Raw genomic sequence first — 27,656 nt, 5'->3', positions numbered from 1 at the left:
CTCCTGTATTAAAAGTGTAACAATATTCCTGTCGAAATCGAAAAAATATGTCACGTGCAGGGCTACTTTGTGGGGAACGTCATTATCGGGCATCAGTCGCACAGTCAGGCACCCAGCCAGGCCAGGCCACATGCATCGAATCAGTGCATGACTGCGTGCCCGTGCATGCAACACTAACAACACTAACACTATTCACTAACGTAGTAACGATCAGTCAACACTAGGTCAGTACAGCTACATGTAGCTCTGTACCAGTGCAGTGTCCAACGCGCCTGGCATGCACAACACCTCACTGACACTGGTCCTCAGGCTCAGGCTCAGGACGCGGGCCTGGTGGAGCAGTCAGCGCTGCAGCAGTGCCAGTGGAGCGTCTTGGAAGTCTTGACATCAAGCTCATCGACATCGGGCTGAAGCTCCAGCTTTACTTGGGACCTTTGCGAAATAGCAGTGTGTCGTCTTGTTGCCGGCTGTGCCCTGGATGCAGCGATCTTGAGTCTTGACCTAAGCCGCGACCTGCTTCTGACCGTGTGGCTTCGTGCGCAGTGCATGTACGGATAGTGTCTTGCTAGTCCCCTGGCCTTCAGACAGTTGCTTGCCTAGAAGTGCACATGGCGTGAAGAGGACATTATCGAATGCTGTTGTTCAGCTAAGCTGGAGAGATAGCGCACTTTCAGGCCAGTTTGCTGGTCACAGTGGTGGTCAATCCGTGTAACGACGATCGTCACTAGTCTTGTTGTGTTCGATCGTGTCCCATTCCGTGGGCAGAAAACGGTGTCATCGTGTGCCAGTCCGGGAATCTTCACCATGAGCTTTGACGGTCATCTTCCAGGCAGTATGGCGGCTGGTGAAATGTTGGAGAAGGCTCCTTCGATTCGAGTGAGTGTTACCGTTAGGCTGCAGTAGAGTGTGACAACCGCCAGGTCTGTGTTGGTTTCCACACCTTCATGTGAAGAATTTCATGGTTGTGCATGTTTTGTAGTGATTCTGTGTATTTTTCATTGGCGGGGATTTATTTTTGGACCTTGTTTCAAAATACTCGTTCAAGTATTAGTTTGGATTCTCCGGTCTTGGTCTCAGCGTGTCTGTTTGTAGGGTTTCGCAGGGTGTGCGGGCATGTTCTATTTTGTGATCACTTATACTACAACATGTTGTTTGTGCGTGTAGGGATACGGTGGTGATTTGAGCGGTGCTGCTACAATGCGAACGAAAGTTCAGAGCAAGCGCCAGGCGCTGAATGGTCAGATTAGCAAGGAGATCAGAATGCTGGAGGGAGCCGAGAACCTACTAAGGTACGGCTGCTGGCTTTTTGGCCATCTATACGCAGCTTGTTGTTTGCATGCCATTGCTTGCTGACATCCCCAATGCAGTGTACATGTATATCCAGTTGAAGGCATTTTGTAATTGTACTCTACATTGGACTGGTGGTCACTAATTCGCTATGTCTATGTCACTATAAGTATAAGTTCGTCAAGTATTTGCCAGTATTGGAGAAGCACTTCCGTTGCTCTCTAAAATGATTTGGAAGCGAAAGATGTGCGCTGTAGTACCGGTAGTTTCTTATCCGATGCTGGTTGCTACTGCACTGCTGATGTCGTCAACGTGCTGTGTGTGCTGGAGAAAACTGCACTCAGTACGAAGTTATGTAGCCCAGATTTGAGCAAGAATGGTCCCTAAATAATTCGTTACTGCCTGGGCACATAGCAGGTTTCATGGACAGCGTCGCAAAGCTGGCATGGCATCCTCCAACTATCCACCTGCTCTCAGGAGGTCTGCAGTGTTGACATCCAACAATGAACTGCACCGACCGTGTGCGCCACTGCGTGCAACTATTGGCTCTACCCAATTATTTCAATCATTCCGTAATGATTACCGAGGCGAATGCTCATTTCTAACATTAGGAGGAGCGTTCCTTCCACACTTCTCCTAAAGCCATTTCGAGTTTCGAGATATGCTAAGACCTTCGCATGGTAGACCCACAGTGGTCTATAGGTGAAGTAGACTAGATCATGCGCGCTATTTAGCAGCCATACGAACTCGGCGTTCACCGGTGCGTGAACGAGCACATGGAGGGAGTTTGGTGCTGCTTCGGCTTCGCTTGCCGCGCGCGGGGATATGTGGCGATGCTGGCCTACTGAGGCTGGATACGGCTAGCAGCTCTATCTTCTGTTGTGCCGATCACGCAGTGCGGTGGCAAAGTTAGTTGCCGTATCAAACAGACCTACAGACAAGCAACTCCGTCGAGAGAATTTCTTCTTGGACTCTGGTACTGGTGTGCTGTGCAAACCTTCTATCCGCGCTACTGCTAGGTGCGTCGAGCAAAAATCTGGTGAGAGAAGCTTCCATTGATTGAGCCAAGTGTGTTCGTGTTGAGTGAGGCCATGAAGGCCAGCACCCACGATGTACGAAGTCAAGATGCTGGTTTACAAAATCTCTGTATGAATCGTGCACGTCGGCACTAGTGTGTTGAACGGTAGCCTAGTGTGAGTGTAAATGTTGGGGTTTGGTTACTGTCGGCAGGCACGCATCGGTGCGACTTGTGTTGTTCTTTTGCATAGGAGCTTGATCAAGTTGATGTCCGTGAAGGAGAGCGTGAACCCTGTGTCTGTGGAGTTTGGGGCGTTGTATGAAGATTTTGTCGGTGCAATGAATTATGTCCTTTACGTGTTTAGGTGGCGAGTTAGGGAATAGGGTTGTTGAGTGAGTGTCGAAGATTTTCTCAGGTCACGGTGTTTGCGGCCGTGACGTGATCACCACCATCGTTGATCCCTGGTGATGGAGAATTGTGTGGCCTACCGCCCATGGCTATTTTGTGACATTGTCGGAGTCGGAGCACATATTTGGTGTTCCTGCTGGTGGGTGGTGTTAGTGGACCTGTCTGTCAATAGACAATACGTCGTTTCTGTGCACGTTGACAGAACTATTTTTTACTTTTTATCTGTCGATGTCAAAGAAGACGAGACAACTACTAGTACAGTAGTACCTACTAAGGCTAGCTGTGTAGTGTGTGAGTGTGGGTTTTGGTAGTGTGACTGATTCTGTGTGGATCTGCCTGTACTGCAGAGTGTAGTCTACTCACGCAGGAATACGATACCGTGATTATGACATTAGTATTTAGTGCCGCGGTGCCTAGCTGTACAGTGATGCAATCGCTAGTATCTGATAGTTGTGCTAAGCTCGACCACAAGTACACACAACTCCACAAGTGATTGCTCTAAGATTATCATAAAAATTAATAGTAGGACTGCTGACATTGCCTGTGACACATGACTTTCTTGAAGTTAGTTGTGTTGTTTCCTTGCGCCTATCTCATGGAGTCTTACAGAATCAATATGCAGTGTATCATCTGTGTGTGCATGTGTGTACTGATTGCAGTGTGTAGTGTCATACAGTCATGTATCACAGCTCAGGAAAAAATACAGGACCAAGATCTGATTTCTAACTGTTATCATGAATTAAAACCCTCTGTGCTGTTGTTTGTGGATACGCCGCTTGTTGCTGTTGTTTGTGGATACGCCGCTTGTTGCTGTTGACCATACCAGGGCCAGTACGAATCGGAAGGCACGGGAAACGGCCGCATTGGAGCTGACGTTCCACGAGAGCAACCTCGAGCGGCTGCAAGCACAGCTTTCTCAGCTGAATTGTGCAGTCACTATTTATCAACACGATGGGTAAGATAAGGGGTGGACTCGAGCTGGAATTTGCCATAGCAACCTTTCAAATTATGGTTGCTAGTACGATACACTTTATGGTAACTGATCCAAGTGATTGTCAGTAGAATTAAAAAACTTTGCCACGCTTGAAAGATCCTCAGACCTCAAACTCGGAGAGGTTTCTGCACTCGCATAATTGGGGCGACTGGGGCAACATACACAGGCTCTCAGTGAACACACTATGACAATAATGTGCGTGTGTGCGTGTGTTGTGTATGTCTGTGTGTCTGGGTGTGTGTCTGCACGCACATTCCTGTGTGTGCAGTAATAAAGAGACACGAGTGCCAATGATTTGCTTAGGACTGAAGGAGACGGATCCAGTGGACCTGATCCTACCACTGGAGGTGAGTGTACAGGGCATCAATGATCATGGCCTAGCTACGGTATTGCCTCTCTGTAGTATTGAATGTATTGTATTTCCTTGTTACCGGTATTAGGGGGCCTACCCGTTGGAGTGTGCGAAGTAAAATTAACAACAATAACAATGACAACAACAACAACAACAACGACGACGACGACGACGACAACGACAACTATCGTGAGAATAAAGATTTGAAACAACAACAACAACAACAACAACAACAACAACAACAACAACAACAACAACAACAACAACAACAACAACAACAACAACAACAACAACAACAACAACAGCAACAACAATAAATACGGCTGGTGCATGACACTATGGTGGATATATTGCAGTGCACATGTGATTTTAGATTACTTCCCGCCTATGGTCCCCTATGTTCTCTATGTTGCTTAGATACCGGTGTTGAATCATGATGCATGCATTGGAATTATAGCGTGCTGTATGTCAAGATCTGAGAGTGATGCTTTGCGAATTTGTGACTATGGCTTTTACTTGTATGTTGGCTGAAAGAGGAACACCAAATGCATAAGATGGGGTGTGTGACAATACATCACATGGGATAGCTATATCTACCCATTGCAAGGATCACTTGGTTACATAGCCCCATAGTCAACCCAGTTGTCTTGTGATAGCTCTGAAGGACAGAGCTCTACATTCCTATGAGTGTGAGGGTTGTGTAATGTTACATCATACGGGGTGCGGGCCACCTTGGGAGATCCCTTTTGACAATCACATACAGTAAAACCTGTGACTACCGACCACCCCTTGGTGCCAGCAAAAGCGGTCGTTAATAGCAGGTGGTCTTTAGTTAGAGGTTTGCACCATGCGACCATATATGGATCCCATTATATGATATGTATATCAAAATGCAGCTAATACAATTCCCCAAGACTTGCGCAATGCCATTCTTATTTCAGGTTAAACAACACTTGGAGAGAAAGACGGAGAGATGGAGAGAGACAGAGAGAGAAGATTAATTTTTTTGCGGACATCAAATTCAGCTCCTACTTCTGAAGCCAGGAGTCAAACGTTCCCTGTGGAAGTTTCATTTTGTGCTGGGCTTCAAATTTGTTCATGCGATCAATTGTACCGACTGTCCTTGTTGCGACTTCTCGATTGCTTGAACGCGATTCTCCAGCATCAGGACCTTGCGGTGCTGCTTTGTTTCTGGATTCCTTGATGCCATCGTCGATTCGTCTGTATGACTGGGGTGACAGAGCTGCTCAGTCTTCGTTTCTCCTCCGATTAGTAACATCGATCAGAGAGCGCTTTCGATACCCTCTCCAAGACGTTTAATATCATGTTTATTCTTGGCAGCGCTTGAAATTCTGACAGGTGTAGTGAAGTCCACACCGACTCCACAGTCAAAAATAACCTGCGTTCATTTCTTCAGCTGTAGTATCGAAAGATGCCTTTCAGGACCACGGAAAATCATCAAAATTTCAAGAAAGAGCTTCGAACAACATTTGATTTCCTACATCGCGGTCGCTAGTTACGGGTCAAAAATCGTCTTGGGACAAGAAAAGGCGGTCGCTGGTCGCGTTCAGCAGGTAGTCGCTAGTCACAGTGCATTTTGAATGTGAGGCCGTCCGTGCCTGGCGAAGTGGTCTGCAGTAGCAGGCTGGTCGCTAGTCACGGTGCCGGTCTTTAGTTACAGGTTTTACTGTAGTTGCATTGCTCCAGTTCAAGAGTTATAATCTGCAGGACACGGTTGCTCACACAGCTCTTGCCTGAACTATACAAGCTAGGTCCTGACACATGCAGCCACTCCCCATAAACCTGCTTTTAGAAGACGGTGCCTGGTACATTTCTCGGTTTTACCATGAACTGGTATGGCACTGGAATGTGACAGAGTTTCTCTTCTGCTTCTGGCTCATGTGTTTGTTGTTGTTGTTGTTGTATGCAGCGCTTCCTTCAACGCCATTATCATGTGGAACCCTCTCATTATGAGGATGCCCTCACGGAGCTTGCCAGCATGCGGCAGGTAAGAATCAAGCCTGTCGCTAATAGCAATTGGAGGGGAACACTGCACTTCGTATTGTGGCGCTATGTAGGTATTTGCGTGCACTTGACTGCAAAGTATTGTCTTTCTGCGTTTGATCGAGCAGCTTATCAACCACAAGTCCATTGCCTGCACTGATGTAGTGCGATGACAGAAATATCTGCTAGTGCCTCTGTGGCGCGTGTGTACAACACGCCTCAATGCATGCCTTTCACCTGCACGTGCACTCACAACTTTACCTTTGCATTGGTTACAATTGCTGGAGCTTGTCGCGGGTACTACATGTATGTAGGCTGTCCGCACACCGAAACGCAACGAGGAAGGCCTCGGCTTGCTGATCGACTACGTCAAGCAGCTCTACTTTGTGGAGAGAAGGTTCTTCCGATCGCAGAAGCACGGTATAGTGTTTCAATGGTGAGTGATGCTGGCCACTTGCATTGTCAATGCTCGGCTTGCTTACCTCACTGGCATAGCTGTACTGTAGACAGTGATTAAACCTGGCTTATCCAGACCTCATTTGCCACGCCCCTGGATATCTGCAACCTCAGTTTTCTGTTTGTGGCAATTTCAGCATCTATGCAAGTACTAGCAGTAGACAAGAAGTATCCAGGGAAAGAATTCAGCTACTCCTACTCCAATGATTTGGGATAAGGGTTGGTGTTGGATTATCCTAAAGCATTATCCTGAGTCCCTGACCAAGGGTGTCCGGATACATGAGGTTTCGCTGTACTTTACTTGTACAGGCAGACCTCGCTCAACCGCACACATCCGTTTTCCACGAAATATCCGGATAGGCGAGGGATCCGGGTACTCGAACACACATACCGTATGTATGCGTGGAATATGCTGTAAATCGATAACCAACAATTGTCTTCCGGATGGCGAGGGATCCGGATAAAACAGGACCGGATACGCGAGGTCTGACTGTACATGTAGTAGCATGTGACAATGCTAGGTGGCATTTAACCATTAGGGCCCGTATTCTTGAATGGGGGCGTATGACTAAGTTTGATGTAGATTGGTGGAGTAAGGCGTTTGGAAGTCTTCCTTAATTTGGTAAGCATGGAATGATTTGTGGGTGCTCGAGCTCAGAGAGAACCGGACATACATCATCAGATATATAAATTGACTGCAATGGTGTTGGAGTGGCTGACCGCGTTGCATATGCATGTACATTAGCAGCCGTTCATTGGTGCGTGCAATGGCTGTGGCTGTCAGGATTTGTGTATTGACCCTGGACAGTGCCCCTGAACCTCTGTTTATACCTCTTTATGTATTTCCTTTGGGTGTACTGTGTGTAGGTATGACTCTATTCAAGGTCTTCCCACTGCCCAGCAATCAATAACATTTGAAAAGGTACTTGTACTTGGTAACGCCTTCTGCCTACTTGTGAAAGCGTGTTTGCATCCTAAGCACTTTGATTACTGTAATGCCGCAAAGGACACATTATGTTGCATGTGTCCGATTTTCTTTGTCATGTGCACATTGACGAGATTCTGCCGCATGGTTTCAAGTAAGATATGCAACTATTAAAGATTGGTAATGCTGGCCTGTGTGATTTAGGCATCCGTCATCTTCAACGTCGCAGTGCTTCACAGTCAATTTGCAGCAAAGCAGGTGAGCTCGAACTACATTATTGTAATTGTTGTAAATACTTTAGTAGCACTTTGTGCACAGTCTGGTAAGGTTCAACTGAGTGAAATACGTTACTACTGGGTGTACGGCAAGGGGGAGTGGTGAGGTGGTCACTGAAAGAAGCTTGCTTTGCTACGATCCATGCATGTTTAACCTACATGTACTTGAATTCTGGTTAGTCCGACTTTGCAGTCATTGTGCATCATTGGATCTCTGTGTACATTTCTGTAGACACTCGCCTGGGCTAGGAGTGTATCAAAGAATCAACTTTGACACTATTTTGCGACAAAACTTGACTAGGCTGTGTTTAAATTAAGTCCTATGTACTTCTGTGTGTCCTTGTTTCAGGACCGGAGCACTTCTGCCGGTGTAGAAAAGGCAGTGGAGGAATTTGAAAAAGCTGCCGGTAAGAATATCATGTGGCAGTAGTACATAGGATATTACCGTAAAGTACCGTTGATCCGGCCCCTCTCTAGTTCAACGGTACTTTACGGTAATTTAAGTCAGCACTTGCTTTGCATTTACAACGTCAGATGGTGTGGTGATGCACTTCTATTTTGGATGGAAAGCTGAAGCTAGGCGGACGTTGTTGCAGGCAAGGATTGGTGTGAGTATGCTATCAGTACTGATACACTGTAAACACTGTACACTATACCAATTGCCAGGTATAGCTGTGCTGTGTGGGGTATGGTGTTCCGTATGTTATTCTGTATGTTGTTATGTATTCTGCTCTGTGTATCTGTGTCACCGTTTCTCATCTCGGCCGTGTTCATTGCAGGCATGTTTGACTACTTGAACGAGAAGTTCTACAACGCACCTAGCCCCGACATGGCGCCGGACACTCTGCAGATGCTCTCTGCTCTCATGTTGGTCAGTGCCGCTTGCTTCTTTTTCAGTGGCCGATTGCTTGTACAGCCTGGTGCAGATAGATTCTCGGACAGTAGCCTGTGACAGCTCACCTACATGTACATTGTACATGTATATAACTATGCAATGAGAAAATAGCCGCCAGGTTACACTCTCAGTTGGCTCTCTTGCTGACGTATGAATGTGCTGCATGTGATCAACTTCTCATCTTGTCTTTCAGGCTCAGGCCCAGGAATGCCTGTTTGAGAGGAGAAGTCTGGACACGGAGGTGCTGGAAGGTGGAGTGGAGTTGGCGATTGAGCTAGCGCAAGAAACAGCACGGGTAAGAGAGTACATTATGGACATGATGCACAATTGACAGCACTGCATGTCATGTGCAGTATGCCTTGTTTGGGTACCGGGTCGCAGTAAGAGCAAGAACAGGACGTTCTGTTCCTTCCCTCTTGGATGTGGCTTTACCAAATATCCATCTTCCCCACTCATATGGAACCGGGCCTACAAATAATTACAAGGGCATTTTGCCGTCTTCCATGTGAATTCATTTTGCAACTAAAAGATATGACGTCCCCGTCTATTGTAATGATTATGTAAAAAGTCTGACCAAGTATGGTATAGCATGCTTGAACAGCATTGAAGTTACATTATCCACTTTGATCTGCCTACAGTATTAGTGCATGATGTGAGTTGATCAGTTTCTCTAAGTATTCAGCCTATAACTTACACCCACCCACACCAATTATGAAGTTTACTGGCCAGGACAGGAAGCAAGTACTAGTACCTGAATGCCCTGCAGTTTGGTTGAATAATGTGTCTGCTGTTGCTGTTTTACGTGTATGCAGGTTGCAGATCTGTACGAGAAGACACACCAGAGCATGGGGACATCGCCATTCAAGGGATATATTACAAGGTCCTGGGTCACACTGGCCAAGGTTGGTGGAATCTCTGTATTATCACTTTACAGTCATGATGTCACCTGTGTTTAAAACAGCAATGTGCCGAGGTTGAAAGCTGGTGTGTGCTGGTGGGAATGCTGTGCTACTGGTCACGGCTTGTTTTGACGGAGAACAAGATTAAAACACTATAAAATGTGCTTGACATTGTTTAGATATATCTGAGGATTTCCCAAAGACAAAGTCTTATTGAAAGGAGTTCCATCTTGTGTGCGGTTCTGTGTTGGTTCAATCTTCAGGCGAAAGACTTCCATTTCCGTGCATTGTCACGGTACTACACCGCAGCCGCTCACTTGGACTTTGCTGGTAAGCTTGCACGTGCACACACACACACACACACGGACACACACACACACGCACACACACACACACACACACTGACACACACCCTTGTCTTCAGTTGACAGGCTTTCATGGTATTTTACCACTGTCTCTACTTTGTGTCAATAGATGAAACAGACCTAACTGGTGAAGAGATCGGATCAATGCGAGATCAGTTACATCACATGCTGGCAAATAATATCCGAGCCGAGATGCGGCCAATTATGTCCGTCGATGATCAGATTGACAGAGGTGAGGTTACTACCGTGGTACATAATCATTATGCAGATGTGGTGCTGCAAGTAGAAGTACCCCTTGGTCGCAAGAAGGCATTCCCGTGATTGTACAGACTGGGAGTGATGACATATTGGAGCATGCAGATGTATGCATGGTGTACCTACAATGTTGGTGAATGGAGACGAAGGGGGAGTTCTGTTTAAGGCCATGGTGGAGTCTGAAATAGTGTACCGTGTACATGTATTGGCGTGCTCCTGTCTTCATCTGGACTGCTGATGCTGCGCTTTGGATTGCCACGGTTTGTGTTGCTTCTACAGGTGTTGGTCATCTGCAATCATCCATTCTACTGCATCGAGATGCACTACGGCTGCTAAGAAGTGACAGTGAGCTGAAGAAACTGGACACTCTCATTCAGGTAAGCGGTATCCTAGCCTGCGTCCATGACTGTAACTGTTATGTATGATGCGTGTAGTGAGGTGGGGTGGGGGAGGGGATTTGACAGCAATATCTTACTTGTATCAGGCTTAAGTTATGCTGGAAGAAGGTCACTTAGGTCCTTCCCATTGGTAAGGAATGGTATGCAAGAGGACAGGTACATGCAGAGCAGGCACAGCAGAAGCAATGGCCGGGGGAGAAAACAGAGAATGTACTCTTGGGGATAAACCGGTAAAGTTATGCCCAGGTAGTTGCAACACTGGCAAGTCGGAAGAAAAGTGTACTTCAGTCTATCACAATAACCAATAGGCAACCATCATCCACAGTAGGGGTGCATGGCACGGAACGATTATGAAGACCGCACATCAAAAGGTCTATTGAAGTAAAGGTGGGCGCATGGCACTGATGACTTACAACTTGTAAGTAGTGCGTGGGGCTTGAACAACAGGGTAACAAGTTACTCCATGTACTAGGAATGTAGTGAGGTGTAGTGCATGGGACTATGCAGGGTGTGGCAGGTGAAGCAAGACAGCATGAGCATGATCACTGAAGAAGTAACACTGCCAGATAACAGGTTGACCCTAGCTCTGTGGGGATACGACAGTTTACGTAGTGTCCTTTTCCCCTATTGTTTAGGCATTATTCAAGTGTTGTCACCCCCTTTAAACATAAACACTGTGATTCGTGCACGATATGCTGTGTGCAGGTATTCTACCAAGATCAGCAGATGGCACTGAACAAGCAAGGTGAATTACAGCAGCAAGGAAACATCGACCTCTCGCCCAGGTTCAACACAGCTGCCGAGGCGCCACGGATCGATGGTATGCACAGCTCACAGCTTTTTTCCTGCAAGACGCACTGTGACACATTTGAAGGGATACGATGTTATTTGTTCTGTCACTGCTGTATACTCGGCAATGGGTGATGTAGAGCATGTATGCCTGTCTGTTGTTGCACTATGTTCTCTGTACAGGCATAGCTCCGAGGGAGTCTGCACCACGCAATGTTGATGTGTTCGGCACCAGTCCAGACTCGGATGACTTCTTCCACACTCTAGTATGTTTTGCTGTGGGTATGAATGACTTGATAGTTGATACACATCATTGTGACCTATGCTCCCCTAACAATAGCTAGCAGAAAAGGGAAATCCCCGCACTCACGGCTAGCTGCTCATCCTCAGAGCTCGAACTTGCCATGACGATTGTTGTGAGCTCTTTATCTCAACACCCGTTGATCATAGTGCTTTGCCGATTATTCATGCGGATTGCTGGGTATTTTCTCTCCTAACAATTATTTTGATCAATCAAATTTGACCAAGTGTTGATGGGGGTTATGACGATTTAAAACTTTGCACTGCTGAACCGATCGGTTTAAGAAATTATCAATGTTCCAATAGTGATCAGCATGTTATGGCTGTAGCATGATGACATTGTATTGTATTGTTGTATGGGACAGGTAATGGGGTACACTGGCAACTCAAACTTCTCGACATCGTCGAAAGCAATATCCCGAACAGATGAGGGAAGAGCATCAGCTCATTCAGCTTGGATTGTCTGATGATCGTGCAGTGACAATTATTGCTTTAGAGATCAGCTAGAACCGAGCAGGCTTGTATTTCAAAGTACTGGATATTGACTTTTACTCGGTTTGCTTCAGAAGCGTTTGTCATGGGTGTCTTGTACGTCACATCGAGCAAAAAAAACCGAAAGCAGTGTTCTGCATACTCCTTATCTGCAGTGTTCTGCATGATCCTTATCTGCAGTGTTCTGCATGCTCCTTATCTTCTGTTGTTTCTGCAATAGGGCCCATTGTCTTTGTTTAGCTCGGCGAATGATTGGACTGCGCCACGCTCGGCCGATGTGGAGCGTACAGATGCCGGGTTTGGCTTTGCAATCCGTGGCAATGCGCCCGTTTTGATCTGCAGTGTTGACAAAGGAAGCCCTGCTGAGGTAAGGCACTGGCGTGCCCGTACTGAGGGATACAGTGTAATTTACGGTGTTCTTCTCTTGTCCTCTTAATGGTGTACACTTGACTAGTTGTGGATAGGATACGTTGTGTACACTGGTACATTTGCCGAATGATTTAAAAAATAATTATCTCTCTCTTTCTCTCTCTCTCTCGCTCTTTGTTCAGCTTGCGCATGTTCAGAAAGATGACGTTGTAATGGCCGTGAATGGTCACCCCACGCTGTGGAGCACGCATGGTGAAGTCGTGGACTTAGTAAAGAAGTCGGGTTCACTAGTGCAGCTCGCGCTAGTATCTTTCACTCGGGTCAGACGCTCGAATGTCCTACCACCGACGCGTGGTGACGAGCAGCCAGCTCCCTCGTCGTCGTCCAAGAAGCCAGAGAGCAATGGCGGTTCGAATATGTCTTCCACAATGGAAGATGCAATGCAGTATTGAAGCTGCGGTGTGTGTGTGTGTGTGTGTGTGTGCATGTGTGTGTGTGTGTGTGTGTGTGTGTGCGTGCGTGCGTGCGTGTGTGCACGTGAGGGAGCAGGAGCAAGTGCTCTCGAAAAGAAACTGAGCAGGTTTATGCAGTGTCTTGAAATTTTGCATTGCGCTTGTCAGCCATAGGAATTTTTGAACCATGACACCAAAGTGCAGTTGATGATAATGTAATTCATACCTCAAACTAGTGATAGGCACACTGAGAGATAATGGCAGCATTCCACTCACTCACCATTCATTCACAGTCAGTCGAATACGTGATAGCCAGTGCCAACTTCTACCAGTATTGGTTTTCATGCACATTGGTTGAGCATAGCGTATTAATGCCCTGCAGCCTTGTTTAGAGTCGATATCGGCATGTTTTGATGCTGACCTATGGCTGTTCAGTGTGTTGCTAGTACCCAAGGCCTGGCTATTCCCAGCCTTGTACATTATTGCTACTACTGCTGCTAGTACCCAAGGCCTGGCTATTCCCAGCCTTGTACATTATTGCTACTGCTGCTGGACCGGCACCTATAACTGTGTAGTATGGTAACTGAATCCCCCCTCGACACCCTCCTTCTTTCTATACTGTACTTAGTCTGAAGGTCATGGTGATTTCCTGCACCGCCGCTCCTTGGCGTGGTGTTGTGTTTCACACAGCCGCGACTGACTCACACGTACACGTGTATATATCTCAACTGGCTTATCTGACCCCCTCACTTTAGCTGATTGAGTATTACAACCACATGCACTTACACGATTTGATCCGCCTGTTGCGTGTATAGTTTCCGCTAGGCGTTGCGCTGCATTCAGCCATTGTTCGAAGTAACTTTTAATTATGATCATCTCTATTGCAAAGTGGCAGTTTTGCAAATATGCCTCTGGGTAGCCATGTTTCCTGCTCCTATTTGGTAGCTTGTGTGTGTGTGTGTGCGCACGCACGCGTACATGCGTGTGTATAATTGGGAATTTGCCTGGCGTACTTCAACAACCGTGGCAGAATTAGAGAACTTCTACAAAAAAAACAATGCAGTATTGTCCGAGCCGAAAGGCCGATTCATACTTCATGTCGCGTACGGGAAACGCGTTGCGTCGCGAAAAAGTTGATCTGAGCTCAACTATTTCCCGGACGCGAGATGAAGTATGAATCAGGCTTTAGAAGAGAAAGGATGTACTTCGAAGTACACCCCCACGCGGTATGCTTCATTTTGCGTAGCATGACCAATCTACAATGTATGTGGCAAAATGAGGCGCATTCCTGCACAGGATAGCAACATACATGTACGTGCTAGAAAAATCCTACCCATACAAGAACATACTAAGTACCATGGTGACACACAACTGCATGCATGCTGCTTCTTACCCTTTCGTATATTATGCGTATGGCAGAATTCGGAGGTCATAGAAGACTAGCCCTTACATGACTCCCTGGTCAGGGCGCATTCACTATTCCCGCTGTGTGATAGAGATAGATAGAGAAAAGCAAGCACGGATCAGAAGTAACGTTAGTTTCAAGGAAAGCACGGGAAATTGTGCGCGGGGAGGGGGGGGGGGCGTGATAGATCATTATGGGTTTTGGAAATGTTCCACCAAAATCTGCGCAAAAACAAACAAAAAAACAGCTCGGAATAATGCTACTGCTACAAAAAAACAGCCGGGATAACAAACTAAACTGGTACTGGTGGTGCAAGCAAACATTCAGTGTTAAAAGTACAGGAATCACAATGACAAATCATCGATCTGATCGCAGTGAGAAAAAAAACTCAAAAAGGAAACATGACAAAATACCAGGTGAGACAGAACTGCTAGCAGCAGACAATGCCACCTTGGACGAATGCCTGTTGAGTGAGACGGCGGCGGCGGCGGTGTGATAAGGCACGGTTAGCTTAGAGGTAAAATCAGACTGGAAACTGCAACTGCGCGCTTGACGGAGGCAGCGGGGATATGGGTTGAGGTATTGAATGCTGCGGGTGCGATAATGACCGGCAGTATAGGACTAGCGTTGTGTGCTTCAAAATATAGAATCAATAATTAATATTTAATAATATGAAATGATCCCCGCACGAGAAAATAGTCGGTGCACAAGGTGGCAATAAGTACGGCCATCCACGGCATTATTATGACAGCTACGAGTAGAAATCGGTGAATAGGGTATCCGGGGAGACGTAGCGGGTTGGCTTGAAATTTTAGATAAAATTGAAAATCAAACATGTACTCCAGCATTAGAGTGGACATGAATACGCTAATGACAGCTAGTGACAACAGCTAGTGACAGTAAGCAATACACTTCTGTCAGTGGGAAGAAGAGAACAGCATTGTGCCACACCTCAGCTTCTGGTTGGGCAACATACAAACATATACAGGAATTCAAAAAAAAAAGGAAAACAAAGATAGAAGAGCATACGTGGTGCACAAAGGAAGTGCCTAGATACTCCTCAGTCAGTGATGCCGAAGTTCACCGGAGCAGCGCTGTAGGTACACTGACAAAAAGCCCGGAACAATCAGCCGGCACTGTGTGAATTCTAGCCTAGAAGTGCGATGACCGTACTGCTCACTACCATGCAGAGATCAAACCAGCATTAGCACACACACATGCGCAGTGCAGCTAGCGTCATGGACGAGTCGATGACAAAGACAGGAAACACTGATTGCCTGCTGCCTACCAGTGGCTGCAGACTTAGAAGAGCTGCCACCATCGCTGGTTCTGGTATTTCTCGGCGAGAAGCCGGGCATTTCGAGCATACTCCGAAGCATTCTCTGACATCTTCTCTGTCTTGAGACCAAGGTCGTTTAGTTTCTCGCCTCGTTCATCAAGATTCTGCAAAAGAAAAAGCACAGTCCCCGATACAATACAAGATTCGGCGTGAGAAAAAGCCGCGTTTAAAAAATACTTCATTGTACATGCAGCACTGAGCATGCAGAACTGAGACTGAGAGGCAGTTCAACACACAGTTCCACCCAACGCCAATATGCTCCGACTACAAAAGACAGTTGCAGCAGACAACTGACATCTGAAGCGCAAATAAAGAGTAAACACAAAATTCCCTGAACTAGTGAATATAAAATGTATACGTCCGACAAGTATGTTCTTTAATAACATTGCAAAATACTCCTTTATACTAAAGAAGAAAGCAAGTACAGGGTTATGCTATGCACCCACCTGCCGTGCCCGGGAGAAGACGTCATTAGAGTGAGCAACTTCGCCCTTCAACTTGTCCAAACTTCCCGGCTGTCGCGTAGCAACAGCCTGCGATGCCACACCACTGTGGTCCTTGCCGACTGGATGCAGCGAGACATAGAGCAGAGCACACGCATAACAATAAGAAAACCACTAGCAGCATACACTTCTGAATACGACATCGTCATAGGCGTGCATCTATGACAATAGAGTCAGTGCTTTCAAGAAAACATTGTGTGCATCACAATGATTGTTGACTATTGTATTGCAAGGACCAGCGTCAGAGAAATCTCACATTTACATCATTGTCCTGTACTTCAATGTGAAGAAGAGGTTGGTGCGACTTCGGCGATACTTATTGTACTTCATGGTCACAAACCAAAAAGATCTATCGTTTTTCAGTGGCACAGTGTTCTTGTCTTCAGGGTCGCACCAACCTCTTTCCTACCACTACACTGTGGTCTGGTCGTGCATCATTATAATGAACCTGGCATCATGCACGGAACACGATGAACACAAACTACTTATGCTGATCGAGTGTAGCAACTCACAGAGCTCATCTCGATCAAGCTGCTCAGGTGTGGATGAGAACAAGCTAGCAAACAGACCCTTCTCCTGCCTCTTCGGGAACTCCTTCTCTACATACGTAGCAGGCAGTGAACCAGGTAGCTTCAAGCTGAAGAAACAGCAGATGCAGAAGAGAAGAAGCAGCAACAGCAGGAACAAGCCGATGAGTGTAGCACCAGCAAATGCTTAAAAAAAAGGACAGGTCTACAAGTACAGCATATTACTAGTGTTAGGTTCTCACTCCCGTATACTCACGTACAAAAGCAATCGCACTCCAATGACCTCACACACCTTTTTCCCGCTCCCCGAACCGTTTGACCCGGCACTCACCCCGCTCTCTTTTGCCCTTTGCCGTTGAAAACAAGAAGTATATCAAAGTCATCTCGACCTCCTGTGAGCTGTGTGTCCAAGCTTAACACTACATGTAGCTACGCAGGCATAGGGAACCTACTCGCAGCTACAACTAGCATTTCAGCCTTGCCGTGTTGTTGCCTTGCCATATCCTACACACACACAACCCTGCAGTAATGTTAGCAAGCCATTCTTCCCTGAGCAGTACCGCTAGTCCTGGCTTTCCCTATAGTTTTCAGGAGCCTGTGGGCTCAATGATCTCCTTTAACACTTTGAGAGCCACATGAAGACTCGTATTCAGATTTTTTAGTTAACTTCAGTTCTAACCATAGCTCCTCGCAACACTCTCCAAGCGGTCTCAGGGCTATACCAATCACTGAAAAAGAATGAAGAATAAAACCATCCTAAGGTGTGAACAAGGACCACTTCCCTGAAGATGGGCAATGCCCGAAACTCGCACGTCATAAAATTGTATTCTTTGTTTTCCCCATCACGCGACCGTTGCGTACGCATTGCAAAGAGCGTCCTGTATGCCAAATGAAGTAAAAATCAGGCTTCACTCAAGTTGTGCTGCACCTGTGAAGTTGCTCAACTTTGCAGTTTGACTTGCGAGCAATTCATGTCAGGAACGGTTGTGCGCAACGCTTCGCGGGGTGTTCTTACTGAAAGCTGAGAATTTTCTCTCCGACTTTGATTAGTCATGAAGTTGAAGTCGCAACTTCTAAGTTTGACTTTGATTAGAATCATTAAATTGAGCCCGTTTCGACAGAGTTACGATCTGTTGAGGTTTTGAACACAAAGTTACTGTTCACGACTCATACCTTACTCGTTAGGATAGAAGCCAGGAACTTTATTTTTTCAATCCCAATTTTGAGGAGGCTTCTATTCAAGAGGGAATTTTATTATTCCAATCCAAACCAGTATTCCAATCGAATCCTTAAAGCTAAAGCAACTAAGCTCTGAGCCAGTTTGCACATGCTACGCCGACCCAGACATGTACATGTACAGGTACGTACAAGTACATGTATATACATGAGATGTACGCCATTGACCTCACCATACATGGCACTACCTGGTCAGCCCAGGCTTTGAGAAAAGTAGTCTGGGCTTCTATTCAAGAGGGGCTTGTATTTTTTCGAACGGTCATTGTAGGGGGGCTATTATTCAAGAGGGGCTTCTAATCGAGTAATTACGGTATAAGTATGGGCGTTTCTCAGAGGGGTAATTTAAAAGATGGGGACAAAAGGAGTAGGCTAGAGCCCCCCCCCCCCACACACACACACCAACCCCAACCTTACCCCTACTCTTCCATTGCTAAGGAGTAAAGACACATAAGAAGAACTTACACATTTTCCTTCACCATGCACAGGCGCTGGATTTCCGTTGAAGAAGGCATGTACAGGATTTGTCCGCCATTGGCCCATGCAAATGAACGCACCGTTCTGCAATGCATGTGCAGCAACAGATGTGGAAGAACAACGATGAATACATAATAATACAAACAATCTATAAGTCAAATCAAAAACCATTTGCAAGACAAGATGACTGTAATTGTTAGGTCTAAATCTGATTACAGTCCATTTCAAAACTATAGATGCGTACCTAGGCAAAAACCGTTATGCCAGCATCTATACCACATAAAATCTGTGATCACTTTGTGCATAAATTTTTCCAAATTGGGCGTCTGTTATCCAATCGTTTAGAAACTATATGAGAGTAATTGTGGAGCGGTCCTGAGCAATATTCCGAACACTATTCTCAAAAAGTTCCAGCCAAATTTGAAATATTTCAAAAACCCTACGCGTCTCTAGTTTTGAAATGGACTGTAGAGGACTGTCGGGAGCCGGAGAACGACTGGCTAGGATTTCACCAAGCACAGCAAACCGATGTATACACGGCAACTCAGCACAAAAATAAGAACTGCCTCGGCTATCGGGCTGACACCCCCACCACTGAGCCGAGTCTGTCAGGATAAAATAAGATTTGGTAACCACTCCACAGGGAACTAAGCTGGGCAATCAACTCCAGTGGACGTAGCTAGCATTACCTGACATCCACACCGCCGGGCAGATCGATAGGTGCATCCAGCAGTGGTGTCATACTGGGCAGGCTGTATGCTAGCAATCGGCCGTCCAGGGTCAGGGCTGACAAACATGCTGACCCTACGCATGATGCACAACAACACCAGTCAACACAGAACATAGAAGAACAAGAAAACATCACCATTGACTGTCCGAGAGTAAAGCCTCAGTTACACCAAGAGACACCCAGTCAAACGGTCACGACGCAATGAATATCTGCTTGAATTTATACAAGGAGATGGAGTTACACCTGAAAGGAAAACTTGAGTCGACTTACTCTCGCAACCCCATTACTACTTCTACAAGTACTTTGAAGTAAATTCATTGCAAATGAAGTAAAACTTGTAAAGGCGACCACTCGGATATGGTGACCACTTTTCGCGTTAGTGGCAAGGAAAATTTCCTTGTCACGAACGCGTCCCCAGTCAAAACAAGGTACACGATCATCAGACAACAGTAGTGAGAATAATCTGGATGCTGATATTGTGCACATGCGGCACCCGCTTACCGTTGATATCAACAATAGCTGACTTGACCACGTAGGTTGCCTCCGGGTATTTGTGGGTCTCACGACCACTCGACGGCAAAGCGTAAACCTACATGTAGTCACCAGCAGAGGACACAGTCATGCTCAGCTACATGTAACAGCAAACTGAGATGTGTAGTAAGGTCAACAAGAGTCTTCTCTAGATTAGAGATGTCGCATGCACCCAGCACTGTACACACGCACACACACTTGGACTTGTTGCTCACTGCCAAAACTGGTCACGTGGGTCTCCCCGGGAGAGGGGAGAGAGACTCAAAAGGAATCTTGGAAAGATGACTCAATTGGTTATTGAACCGCCCAACGGCCGACACCCCCTGAAATCCCCAAAACTCTGGGTGGACTTGAAAATGATCCCACTTATGGGCTCACCACACCTCAGTATGTGGGCGAGGACAAGGTGCAGAAAAAGGATTGACGGCATCAGGGTATCCGTCCCGGGATCCAACTGCAGTTACCACTGCCCCCAGTGGGGGTAATACTTGCTACTAGTGTGGGTGGCTAAGGGGTCGTCGCAAAAGTTTTCTGTCGTCCCTGAAACGAACATCGTTCATTTCGTACTTGGACCCCCTCCCCTCCCTCTGAAACGAACACAGCTTGCTATGCTGGACGACGAAAATCGCATGCATGTACATGTTATATGTACAGTGTCGGTCGACTTGCGATTTTGGCTCGCACCCCCTCCCCCCCAAATGAATCATGTTCGTTTCAGGGACGACAAAAAACATTTGCGACGACCCCTAAATCAAACCTACAATGCTACAGGTAGTCACCAGCAGAGGACACAGTCATGCTCAGCTACATGTAACAGCAAACTGAAATGTGTAGTAAGGTCAACAAAAGTCTCTCTCTCTCTCTCTCTCTCTCTCTCTCTCTCTCTCACACACACACACACACACACACACACACACACACACACACACACACACCATTTGACGCCCATCGCCGGAGGCGATGATAGCGATGCTACAGCCGAAGCCATAGCAGCTTGTGCTGGGATTGCACCATTCAACAGCTTGCAAGGCTGAAGAATTGACCGCCATTATTTAGCCTGGTCTACACCACACAGCTATGAAATGGCTTTTTCTGGCCAGTGAATCCCTACTTTTTGGCCTTTTTTCATTTTTTTCACACACACGCATGCACGCACATACATACACACAATGAACACCCCCAGTACTATATGCACTTGTGATATATCCAAATTTACTTCCTCCTCTCTCAGCTGTGTGACAGCGTCACTGGAGTGAATGCTGTGAGACCAGCTTCATCCTGTGCAAGCCTGATGAAAGAATACACGCTGGCATTAAATACACGAGGCTGCCACAGCCAATACAGTTCACTGATCAAGTGATAAAGTCTTACCCAACTGTGTTGATCAGAGCAGACAACTAGGAAGTGGAACTGATCTTTCTTGAACTCTTCTGTTGGCTTACCTGCATGTGAAACAAAAGACAGAAGGAAAGAATGAGGATAGTATGTATGTGTAGGTGTGTGTGTAGTAGTAGTAGTAGTAGTAGTAGTAGTAGTATTTATCTCTTTTATTGTGTGTGTGTTGTGTGTGTGTGTGTGTGTTGTGTGTGTGTGTGTATGTGTGTGTTGTGTGTGTGTGTGTGTTGTGTGTGTGTGTGTGTGTGTGTGTGTGTGTGTGTGTGTGTGTGTGTGTGTGTGTGAGAGAGAGAGAGAGAGAGAGAGAGAGAGAGAGAGAGAGAGAGAGAGAGAGAGAGAGAGAGAGAGAGAGAGAAAGAGAGAGGTGCAGACATTGCATGAGCTAGCAGTGATGGATGTCGCAAACCAAATTCTTACGTAAAGCATATTTACAACGGTTATACGCGTTGTCAGGTCGTGTCAATGCCGACCACAAGGACTCATTGCCGGCAGAACAAGCTATTTCCGGGCTGTCAAATCAGTACGCTCCAGAGTTGAGGCTGACTATGGCCGGAACGGATCTAACAGTATCTGGATGCCTGGAGATAGCGCGTGCCCTGCGTAGTGCTGAGAGAGATGCCAGCAGCAATACTGATGTTGTGGCTGCTGCAGCTACAGGTGGAGCAAGCCAGAAGACTGCTGCAGATTTTCTACGATTGTGGTGAAGTTGGCTACATCAGGAGGCACTGAACAAGAGTTCTTTTTGCTGTCAACATACATGTATGCAAGATCAGGTCGGCTATGCATTCACAACAAAAAAAACTTGCTCTTCACCTTCGAGATGAGCAATAAACTCCTCTTCCGCTGCATCCTGCTTAGAGGCTGATGTTAGCACTCGGCCATGCTGGTTCAGTACAGCCAGGTCGGTGATAGGCTCCTCTCGACACACTGGCATATACAGTGCTGCAAGAAAACATGGACAACAAGGGTGCAAACAATGCCTTTTTAAGGTACCTGGAAACTTAGGGTGCGTTCGAATTTTCTCTCGATTCTCGGAGAAATTTATCCTGGAAGTCGAAGAAACTGGAACAATTAATTTTAGGAACAGGTCTCGAAGATTTTGGACATCTTTTGCGCACGCGAAGCGCAAATGGGTGATCTTGAGTGACTTGAGGGACCTCAAATGTAGCACGCACTGTGCATAGCAAAAAGAGACGGGCCATGTGCTCATTATCAACACATGGCTTTTTGCAGTAGTTTGCATGCGCTGGCCCCAAAATACAGAAATCTCTAAAGTGTCTAAGACCTTTGAAGCTCGGAGAGTTTGGAGAGCTTTGGAGAATATCCAAAAATTCAGAGAGGATATAAGAACACCTCGCCAACTTTTCGGAGTCTCGAACTTTTTCGAGATTTTCAAAAAGGCCCGATTTTATAAAAATAAAAGTAAAGAAAAGGTCCAAAGAACTACAAGTTACGCCATAATGTCCACTAACACCACCAGTTACTCCAAGTTGGAAGGCTGTTGGAGTGCGCATCCAAGACGTGCTAGAGCTTATAGCCAGTTAGTTGTAGAACGTCAGTACTGTCGATCAGTTTAGTGAATGAGATAATCCTCAGGTTATTTAGAAATTGAAAGGTAGCCTCAACCAGTGAACAAGACTACACTCACCATGATAGTAGACACCCCATCCAGTACCCGCATTGGTGCCAGTTGATGATGCCGATGAGACGGAGGAGGGCGCCTGGTCGGTTGGCAGCGGCACCAGGCTGAGCGCATAGACCTGGCCGGTGGACGAGCCACACCACACGCTACAGTACAGATGCTGATCTGTCAGCACGCAACAATACACAAGAACGCACATTGAGTACCACATTGCAGTCAGCAACTGACCACTTTGGTCCTTGGTAAAGACTTCTCTAACCACTACAAGGCAACGGTGTAAAGCTAGTGTGTCGTTCCAATGACATACTGCACCAATTACAGCTAGTGTGTCGTTCCAATGATATACCGCACCGGTTACAGCTAGTGTGTCGTTCCTGCACTGAAGCGATTTAGTATTTCTAATCCTCTTTCATACATATACAGTAAACGAAAGAGAAGACTCTCAAAAAGATGCATGTGTGCATACACAGTAGAGCTAAAGATGTACGGCATTACATCAGGGGCGTAGGCGGGGGGGGGGGGGGGGTGCTTTGGGTGCCAAAGTACCCCCCTCAAAAATTTCGATCTTGGTTCGCAGCTGGTTCGAGAGAGACCATAATACGCAGGCCGCTGATCGCATGTGCAACTCTGCACATCGCATACTGTAGCCATCCCTGTTCAGACCAGTGAGTAGTAGGTATTCGACTACTCCCTGGTGCAGATCTACTCTGTGTACATGCTCCTGATTGCAGTTGACTATTTTGTCCGATGATTGGCCATTTTGCAACGAAACTTCTAGACAAGGGCAGCTCCGCTTCGTACCAGCCGTAGTGCAGTATCACGTCAGACCTCAGTAGACTCAGCACATGATTTGTATCGCACTCGGAACGTTTTGTTAGAAGAAAATAATCATACAAACACGCCATGGGTAAAAGTAGCAACAAGGTCTATGGAAAACAAACGTCAAACATAGCACTTTCTTCACGCTATGTTTTGTATTATGTAGTTCTGGCTGTTGAGTGGTCACAGTGTGGAAAGGCAAAGAAGTTTCTTTGTTTCATGTCTTGCAAGTGTGGGTACAGCAGCAGAAGAGTGAAAGTAACGTTGAAGTGCAGTTTGCGGTTTTTGTGGCTCATTATCAGTTGGAAGCAGGGAGCAGCAAAATACCTCATTACTACTGCTTTATTTCACACCCATGGCAGAGATCACGAAAGTTTCCAGATTGCAAAGGTGCCCCAGTTTACAGTACTCAGACAATGAACAGTCAGTCCTCAACGGTAAAACATTAAGGTGCAGCGATTGATTTGGCTGATGGTACGCTAGTAATAGATGCTCAGTCTTTATAGCAACGAACTAAGGATACAACATACAATTAACAAGTGCCTTAATTCTGCAACGTCAAAATGTGAACGGTGGGAAAAGTTATGCAAACTAGAGGTCACTTTTGGCGAGAAAATGGAGAAGATGCAGAGTTGTTCATACAGGGTTGGTATCAGGGAGTTGTAAATACGGTATTTTACTACTCCCTGGTTTTAAAGATATTTGCAAATGTACTGCCGCGGGAATCTCCCTGGAAACTGCACTCCATTGCAAGATGCAAATTGTGAAAAGTGGAACTTCGCCAACTTCCATGGAAGCATCCCCATGGGTCTGTACCGTGCCAGGCATTCTCTTGTCACAACTATCGAAAGTTGCCGGTCTCGAGCTGAGAATCATGCCTTAGACGTTCCATCTCGAACAAACACTTGTGTAAGGGTAGGGATCGTACAAAACAGGTTCTCAGAGCTTCTTGGCCAGCTATGGGAGATAATTATGTCATCGCATACATCCAAATTCATGCTGGCACTGGCTGTTTAAAGAGCATTTAGCAAGGAGTGAGTGAGAACCTACCTGTTGTCGACTGGTGAGAAAATGTCTCAGCAAGCAGCAGAGTCTGGCAGGCCGCCGGTGACAATGTCGGTACACTGCCACGAGCTGTTGCTGTTGCTCCGGCTTCTGCTGCTGCTGCTGCAGAAGGCAGTGTTGATACAGAGTCTTCCTGCTCCCCCTCTGATACTTGGTCCACATTATGCTCATAGTTCTTTGTACTCGACACTGGTGGGGCTTCTGCTGACTCTGGAGATGGCAAGTCAGTCTTCGACGACTTTCTCTTGCGACGCAGGAAGAACTTTGCACTCTTCCTCGCCACACTTTCAACATCAACAGATGCTAAACGGGGCACAGATGCTAAAGGACTCTTTGCACTCTTCTTCGGCACACCATCACCTTCAACAGATGGTGAACGGGGAACAGGACTCGTGCCACTCTTTGCACTCTTCTCAGCCTTTGCGCTCTTGTCAATCCTCGGTGTTTTCTCGGGATTTTCGGTCCTTTCCGACTTCTCGCTGCGCTCTGGCTTGTCACTGCGCTCGCCTCTCTCGATACAGAGCACATCTATACAGCAACATCCATAGCAAAGGAACAAAGCCTAGGATAGTGACAAGTGTCCACCAAAGCAGTATGTGAAGGTCTCACACTTGAAAGCACAGTGAAATACATCTTGATGCAACACGGACATAATAGTATGCCTTGAGGATAGTCTACATAGATCTAGTACAGTGCAGCATGGCTTGAGCCGGTTTAATGCTTTGTAGTTCACTAGACTTCATTGCAATCGGCTCGGCCAGTCACTCCGAGCTCCGCTGATGAAACCTAACAAGGTCTACACGAGACAACTAGCTGACCGGAGGTTGAGTAGAACGATTGAGTAGATCTACATGTACATGTAGTACTAGTAGTCTATTTAATCTCCACAGAACTCCAGTTGTGCCCCCACCACATCAATGCTAACACTGTGTGACTACTGACTATGCAATGGTAATACTGTAACCTACTACATTGGTGGACATGGTACTACGAAAGAAATCAGGAGAAGAGAGCTGCAGGACACCCATGTGCTAGGTCAATGATCACAGGCAACGCAACCATGTCCGCAGAACAACCAAACCAAGCTGAGACAACAAGCATACCTTTAAGACTGTCGAGACCGGAAGTGAGAATGACAGTCTGCCGTTGAATGTCGAAAACGCCAACACCATCCGCCGAGCCAATGGCCAGACTGCACACATAGCAAGCACGCATCAGTGTCCGTCAACACAAACCCCATGCCTATTCTACAGTAAAAGTAAACTGCATGTGAACATGGTGCGGTGGTAGAAGCAGTAGCAGCAGCTGCAGTGCTTAACAGTGTCGGTGTGTGGGGAGCGAGGGAATTACACTACAGTATAGTCTCAGAGTGTCATGGCCATAAATCACCTATGATTCTAAACTGGCATTACAGGCCTTTATATAGCTATTTTAAAACAAGAAAGAATCGGGAGGAAGACAACTCATCCACGGACTTACATTCCATGAGCAATGTCGGTGGCAACTGAAGTCAGTCCACAAGAAGACACGGACCCAGTGACAGCATCGCAACACTGCACGCACACAATCGGGTGATAGCCGCACGCTTGCTGCTCCACGGCCAGGTTACGGCAACGCCACGGCACCAGGCACGTGCTAGCCGAACGCGCCACATATCCCACGGATTCAGGATCAGCAGCAGCAGCAGCAGCAGCAGCAGCATCCTCGGGTATGGTCTCAACTGCAGGATGCTCTGATCCCGCGACCGATGATGGTGCTGTATCAAGGGACTTCACTGGATTCGGACAGTGGGGATTTGCCAAGCTCACAAGGATTTCCTGAAAATACAGAACAGAACATGAAATGGCATACATGACATAAAGAGAGTTTCTTGAATGGTTGTTTGCTAATTCTGAAAAGCACATTGCATTCCACTGTATAAAAGACTATGTAATTATGCAGTGCTTAACTATATCAGAAGTCAACTGGATGTGAGGGTGTGTGACAGATAGATTGACAGATTGATAAATAGAGAGAGAGAGAGAGAGAGAGAGAGAGAGAGAGAGAGAGAGAGAGAGAGAGAGAGAGAGATTCAGTCAATTAGTGTGTAAACAATACTTTGACAAAACAATGGTAAGAGAACAATCCTCCCATGTTTTGTTAAAGCAGTAAAAAACTTACCCGGACTTCTCTCGGCTCCAGACCAAACTGACAAACTACTACAGACGAGAGTTCGTTGCAGAGAGTCAGTGATAGGGAGCGGCGGCAGAAGCGCATGTGTCGGATTGCAAAAGGAAATCTCAAGGATGTCGGTGCAGCAGCAAGCTCGGCTGGTTCAGTCTGTGGCATTTCAGCCGCCATACTGTCGGGACTTTTCTCCAATGATTGCCTCGGAGTAGAACTGGCAGCCGTGTTGTTGCCGCCAGTAGTGGCTTCCGGTGTTGTCACGGCTCGTGGTTCTTTGTTGGAAGGCCCGGGTGTTGTGGGTTGTGTACAACGTGGAGCTGAACTTGCCGACGGCAATGCTTTACCACTTACAGGAGGGGTGGTTGCCGCAGCTGCTGCCGTTGCCTGCTGCTTGGCCGGTGTAATGGTAGTAGTGGCCGGAGGACCACCGATGGGCGTTGCAATAGGGGCAGCACTTACAGGTGCTGGGGCAACTGGCTGGGCTACTGGAGAGGCTCGCACTGCAGCTTGCGCCGCTGCAGCCTGATTGCCACTGGTTTCCCGTGGGGCTTCAGTTGGACTGCCACCTGCTGCTGCCTGTGCAGATGTCACAGGTGATGTATCCTCTTCAGTTGGTACACCCTCCACCATATCCCAATTCTCGTTGGGAGAAGACTCGCTCGGCACCTGTCGCCGAAAGGGACCATCAGTTTCATCACCCGATGCGTGGGCCGTCGCTGCCCCGGCACCATCTGTTGGCGAGGACGGAGCGGACTTTGACCGGCAGGTTGTCTTACGCGGTTCATACAGGACAGCGGAGTCAAAGGTGTACAGGGACATGAGAGTGGCTGCATGCACACACAAGCAGAGCAACGACGACGAGCAACACTGGACTTGCTACATTGTCACCGG

The 27,656-nt window shown here is 46.8% G+C and overlaps 2 protein-coding genes across 4 annotated transcripts in view; one reads left to right on the top strand and one right to left on the bottom strand.

Moving 5' to 3' along the window:
* Positions 1 to 341: 341 nt before the first annotated feature.
* LOC135805197 (rhophilin-1-like) lies at positions 342 to 13,870 on the top strand. 2 transcript variants are annotated; one of them, XM_065319203.1, is made up of 19 exons: positions 342 to 876; positions 1,165 to 1,289; positions 3,540 to 3,668; positions 3,976 to 4,054; positions 5,990 to 6,067; positions 6,378 to 6,499; positions 7,387 to 7,441; positions 7,649 to 7,702; positions 8,069 to 8,126; positions 8,499 to 8,590; positions 8,808 to 8,909; positions 9,427 to 9,516; positions 9,777 to 9,843; positions 9,988 to 10,110; positions 10,413 to 10,510; positions 11,237 to 11,351; positions 11,504 to 11,586; positions 12,333 to 12,479; positions 12,664 to 13,870. In XM_065319203.1, the coding sequence occupies exons 1-19, from the start codon at positions 805 to 807 to the stop codon at positions 12,931 to 12,933; spliced, it is 1,959 nt and encodes a 652-aa protein (XP_065175275.1). In that variant the 5' UTR covers positions 342 to 804; the 3' UTR covers positions 12,934 to 13,870. The 2 variants fall into 2 exon arrangements, with proteins under 2 accessions (XP_065175275.1, XP_065175276.1); XM_065319204.1 differs by lacking the exons at positions 342 to 876; positions 1,165 to 1,289 and adding an exon at positions 2,147 to 2,326.
* Positions 13,871 to 14,456: 586 nt separating this feature from the next.
* The window catches only part of LOC135805196 (syntaxin-binding protein 5-like), a 24,997-nt gene continuing 11,797 nt past the window's right edge, over positions 14,457 to 27,656 (bottom strand). For both annotated transcript variants that reach the window (XM_065319201.1, XM_065319202.1), the window contains exons 15-27: positions 26,760 to 27,592; positions 26,079 to 26,416; positions 25,703 to 25,791; positions 24,585 to 25,127; positions 22,722 to 22,880; positions 21,887 to 22,015; positions 21,050 to 21,120; positions 19,649 to 19,736; positions 19,107 to 19,221; positions 18,406 to 18,501; positions 16,693 to 16,817; positions 16,124 to 16,242; positions 14,457 to 15,781 (exon numbers count right to left, since the gene is read on the bottom strand). In XM_065319201.1, the coding sequence (XP_065175273.1) occupies positions 15,641 to 15,781; positions 16,124 to 16,242; positions 16,693 to 16,817; positions 18,406 to 18,501; positions 19,107 to 19,221; positions 19,649 to 19,736; positions 21,050 to 21,120; positions 21,887 to 22,015; positions 22,722 to 22,880; positions 24,585 to 25,127; positions 25,703 to 25,791; positions 26,079 to 26,416; positions 26,760 to 27,592 (2,846 nt within the window). In that variant the 3' untranslated portion in view covers positions 14,457 to 15,640. The remainder of the gene's footprint in view (positions 15,782 to 16,123; positions 16,243 to 16,692; positions 16,818 to 18,405; positions 18,502 to 19,106; positions 19,222 to 19,648; positions 19,737 to 21,049; positions 21,121 to 21,886; positions 22,016 to 22,721; positions 22,881 to 24,584; positions 25,128 to 25,702; positions 25,792 to 26,078; positions 26,417 to 26,759; positions 27,593 to 27,656) is intronic.

The sequence above is a fragment of the Sycon ciliatum genome, chromosome 1, assembly GCF_964019385.1.
Source record: "Sycon ciliatum chromosome 1, ocSycCili1.1, whole genome shotgun sequence".
NCBI lineage: Eukaryota > Metazoa > Porifera > Calcarea > Leucosolenida > Sycettidae > Sycon > Sycon ciliatum.
The sequence above is the reverse complement of the archived record's forward strand: the minus strand, read 5'-3'. Positions and strand labels throughout refer to the sequence as shown.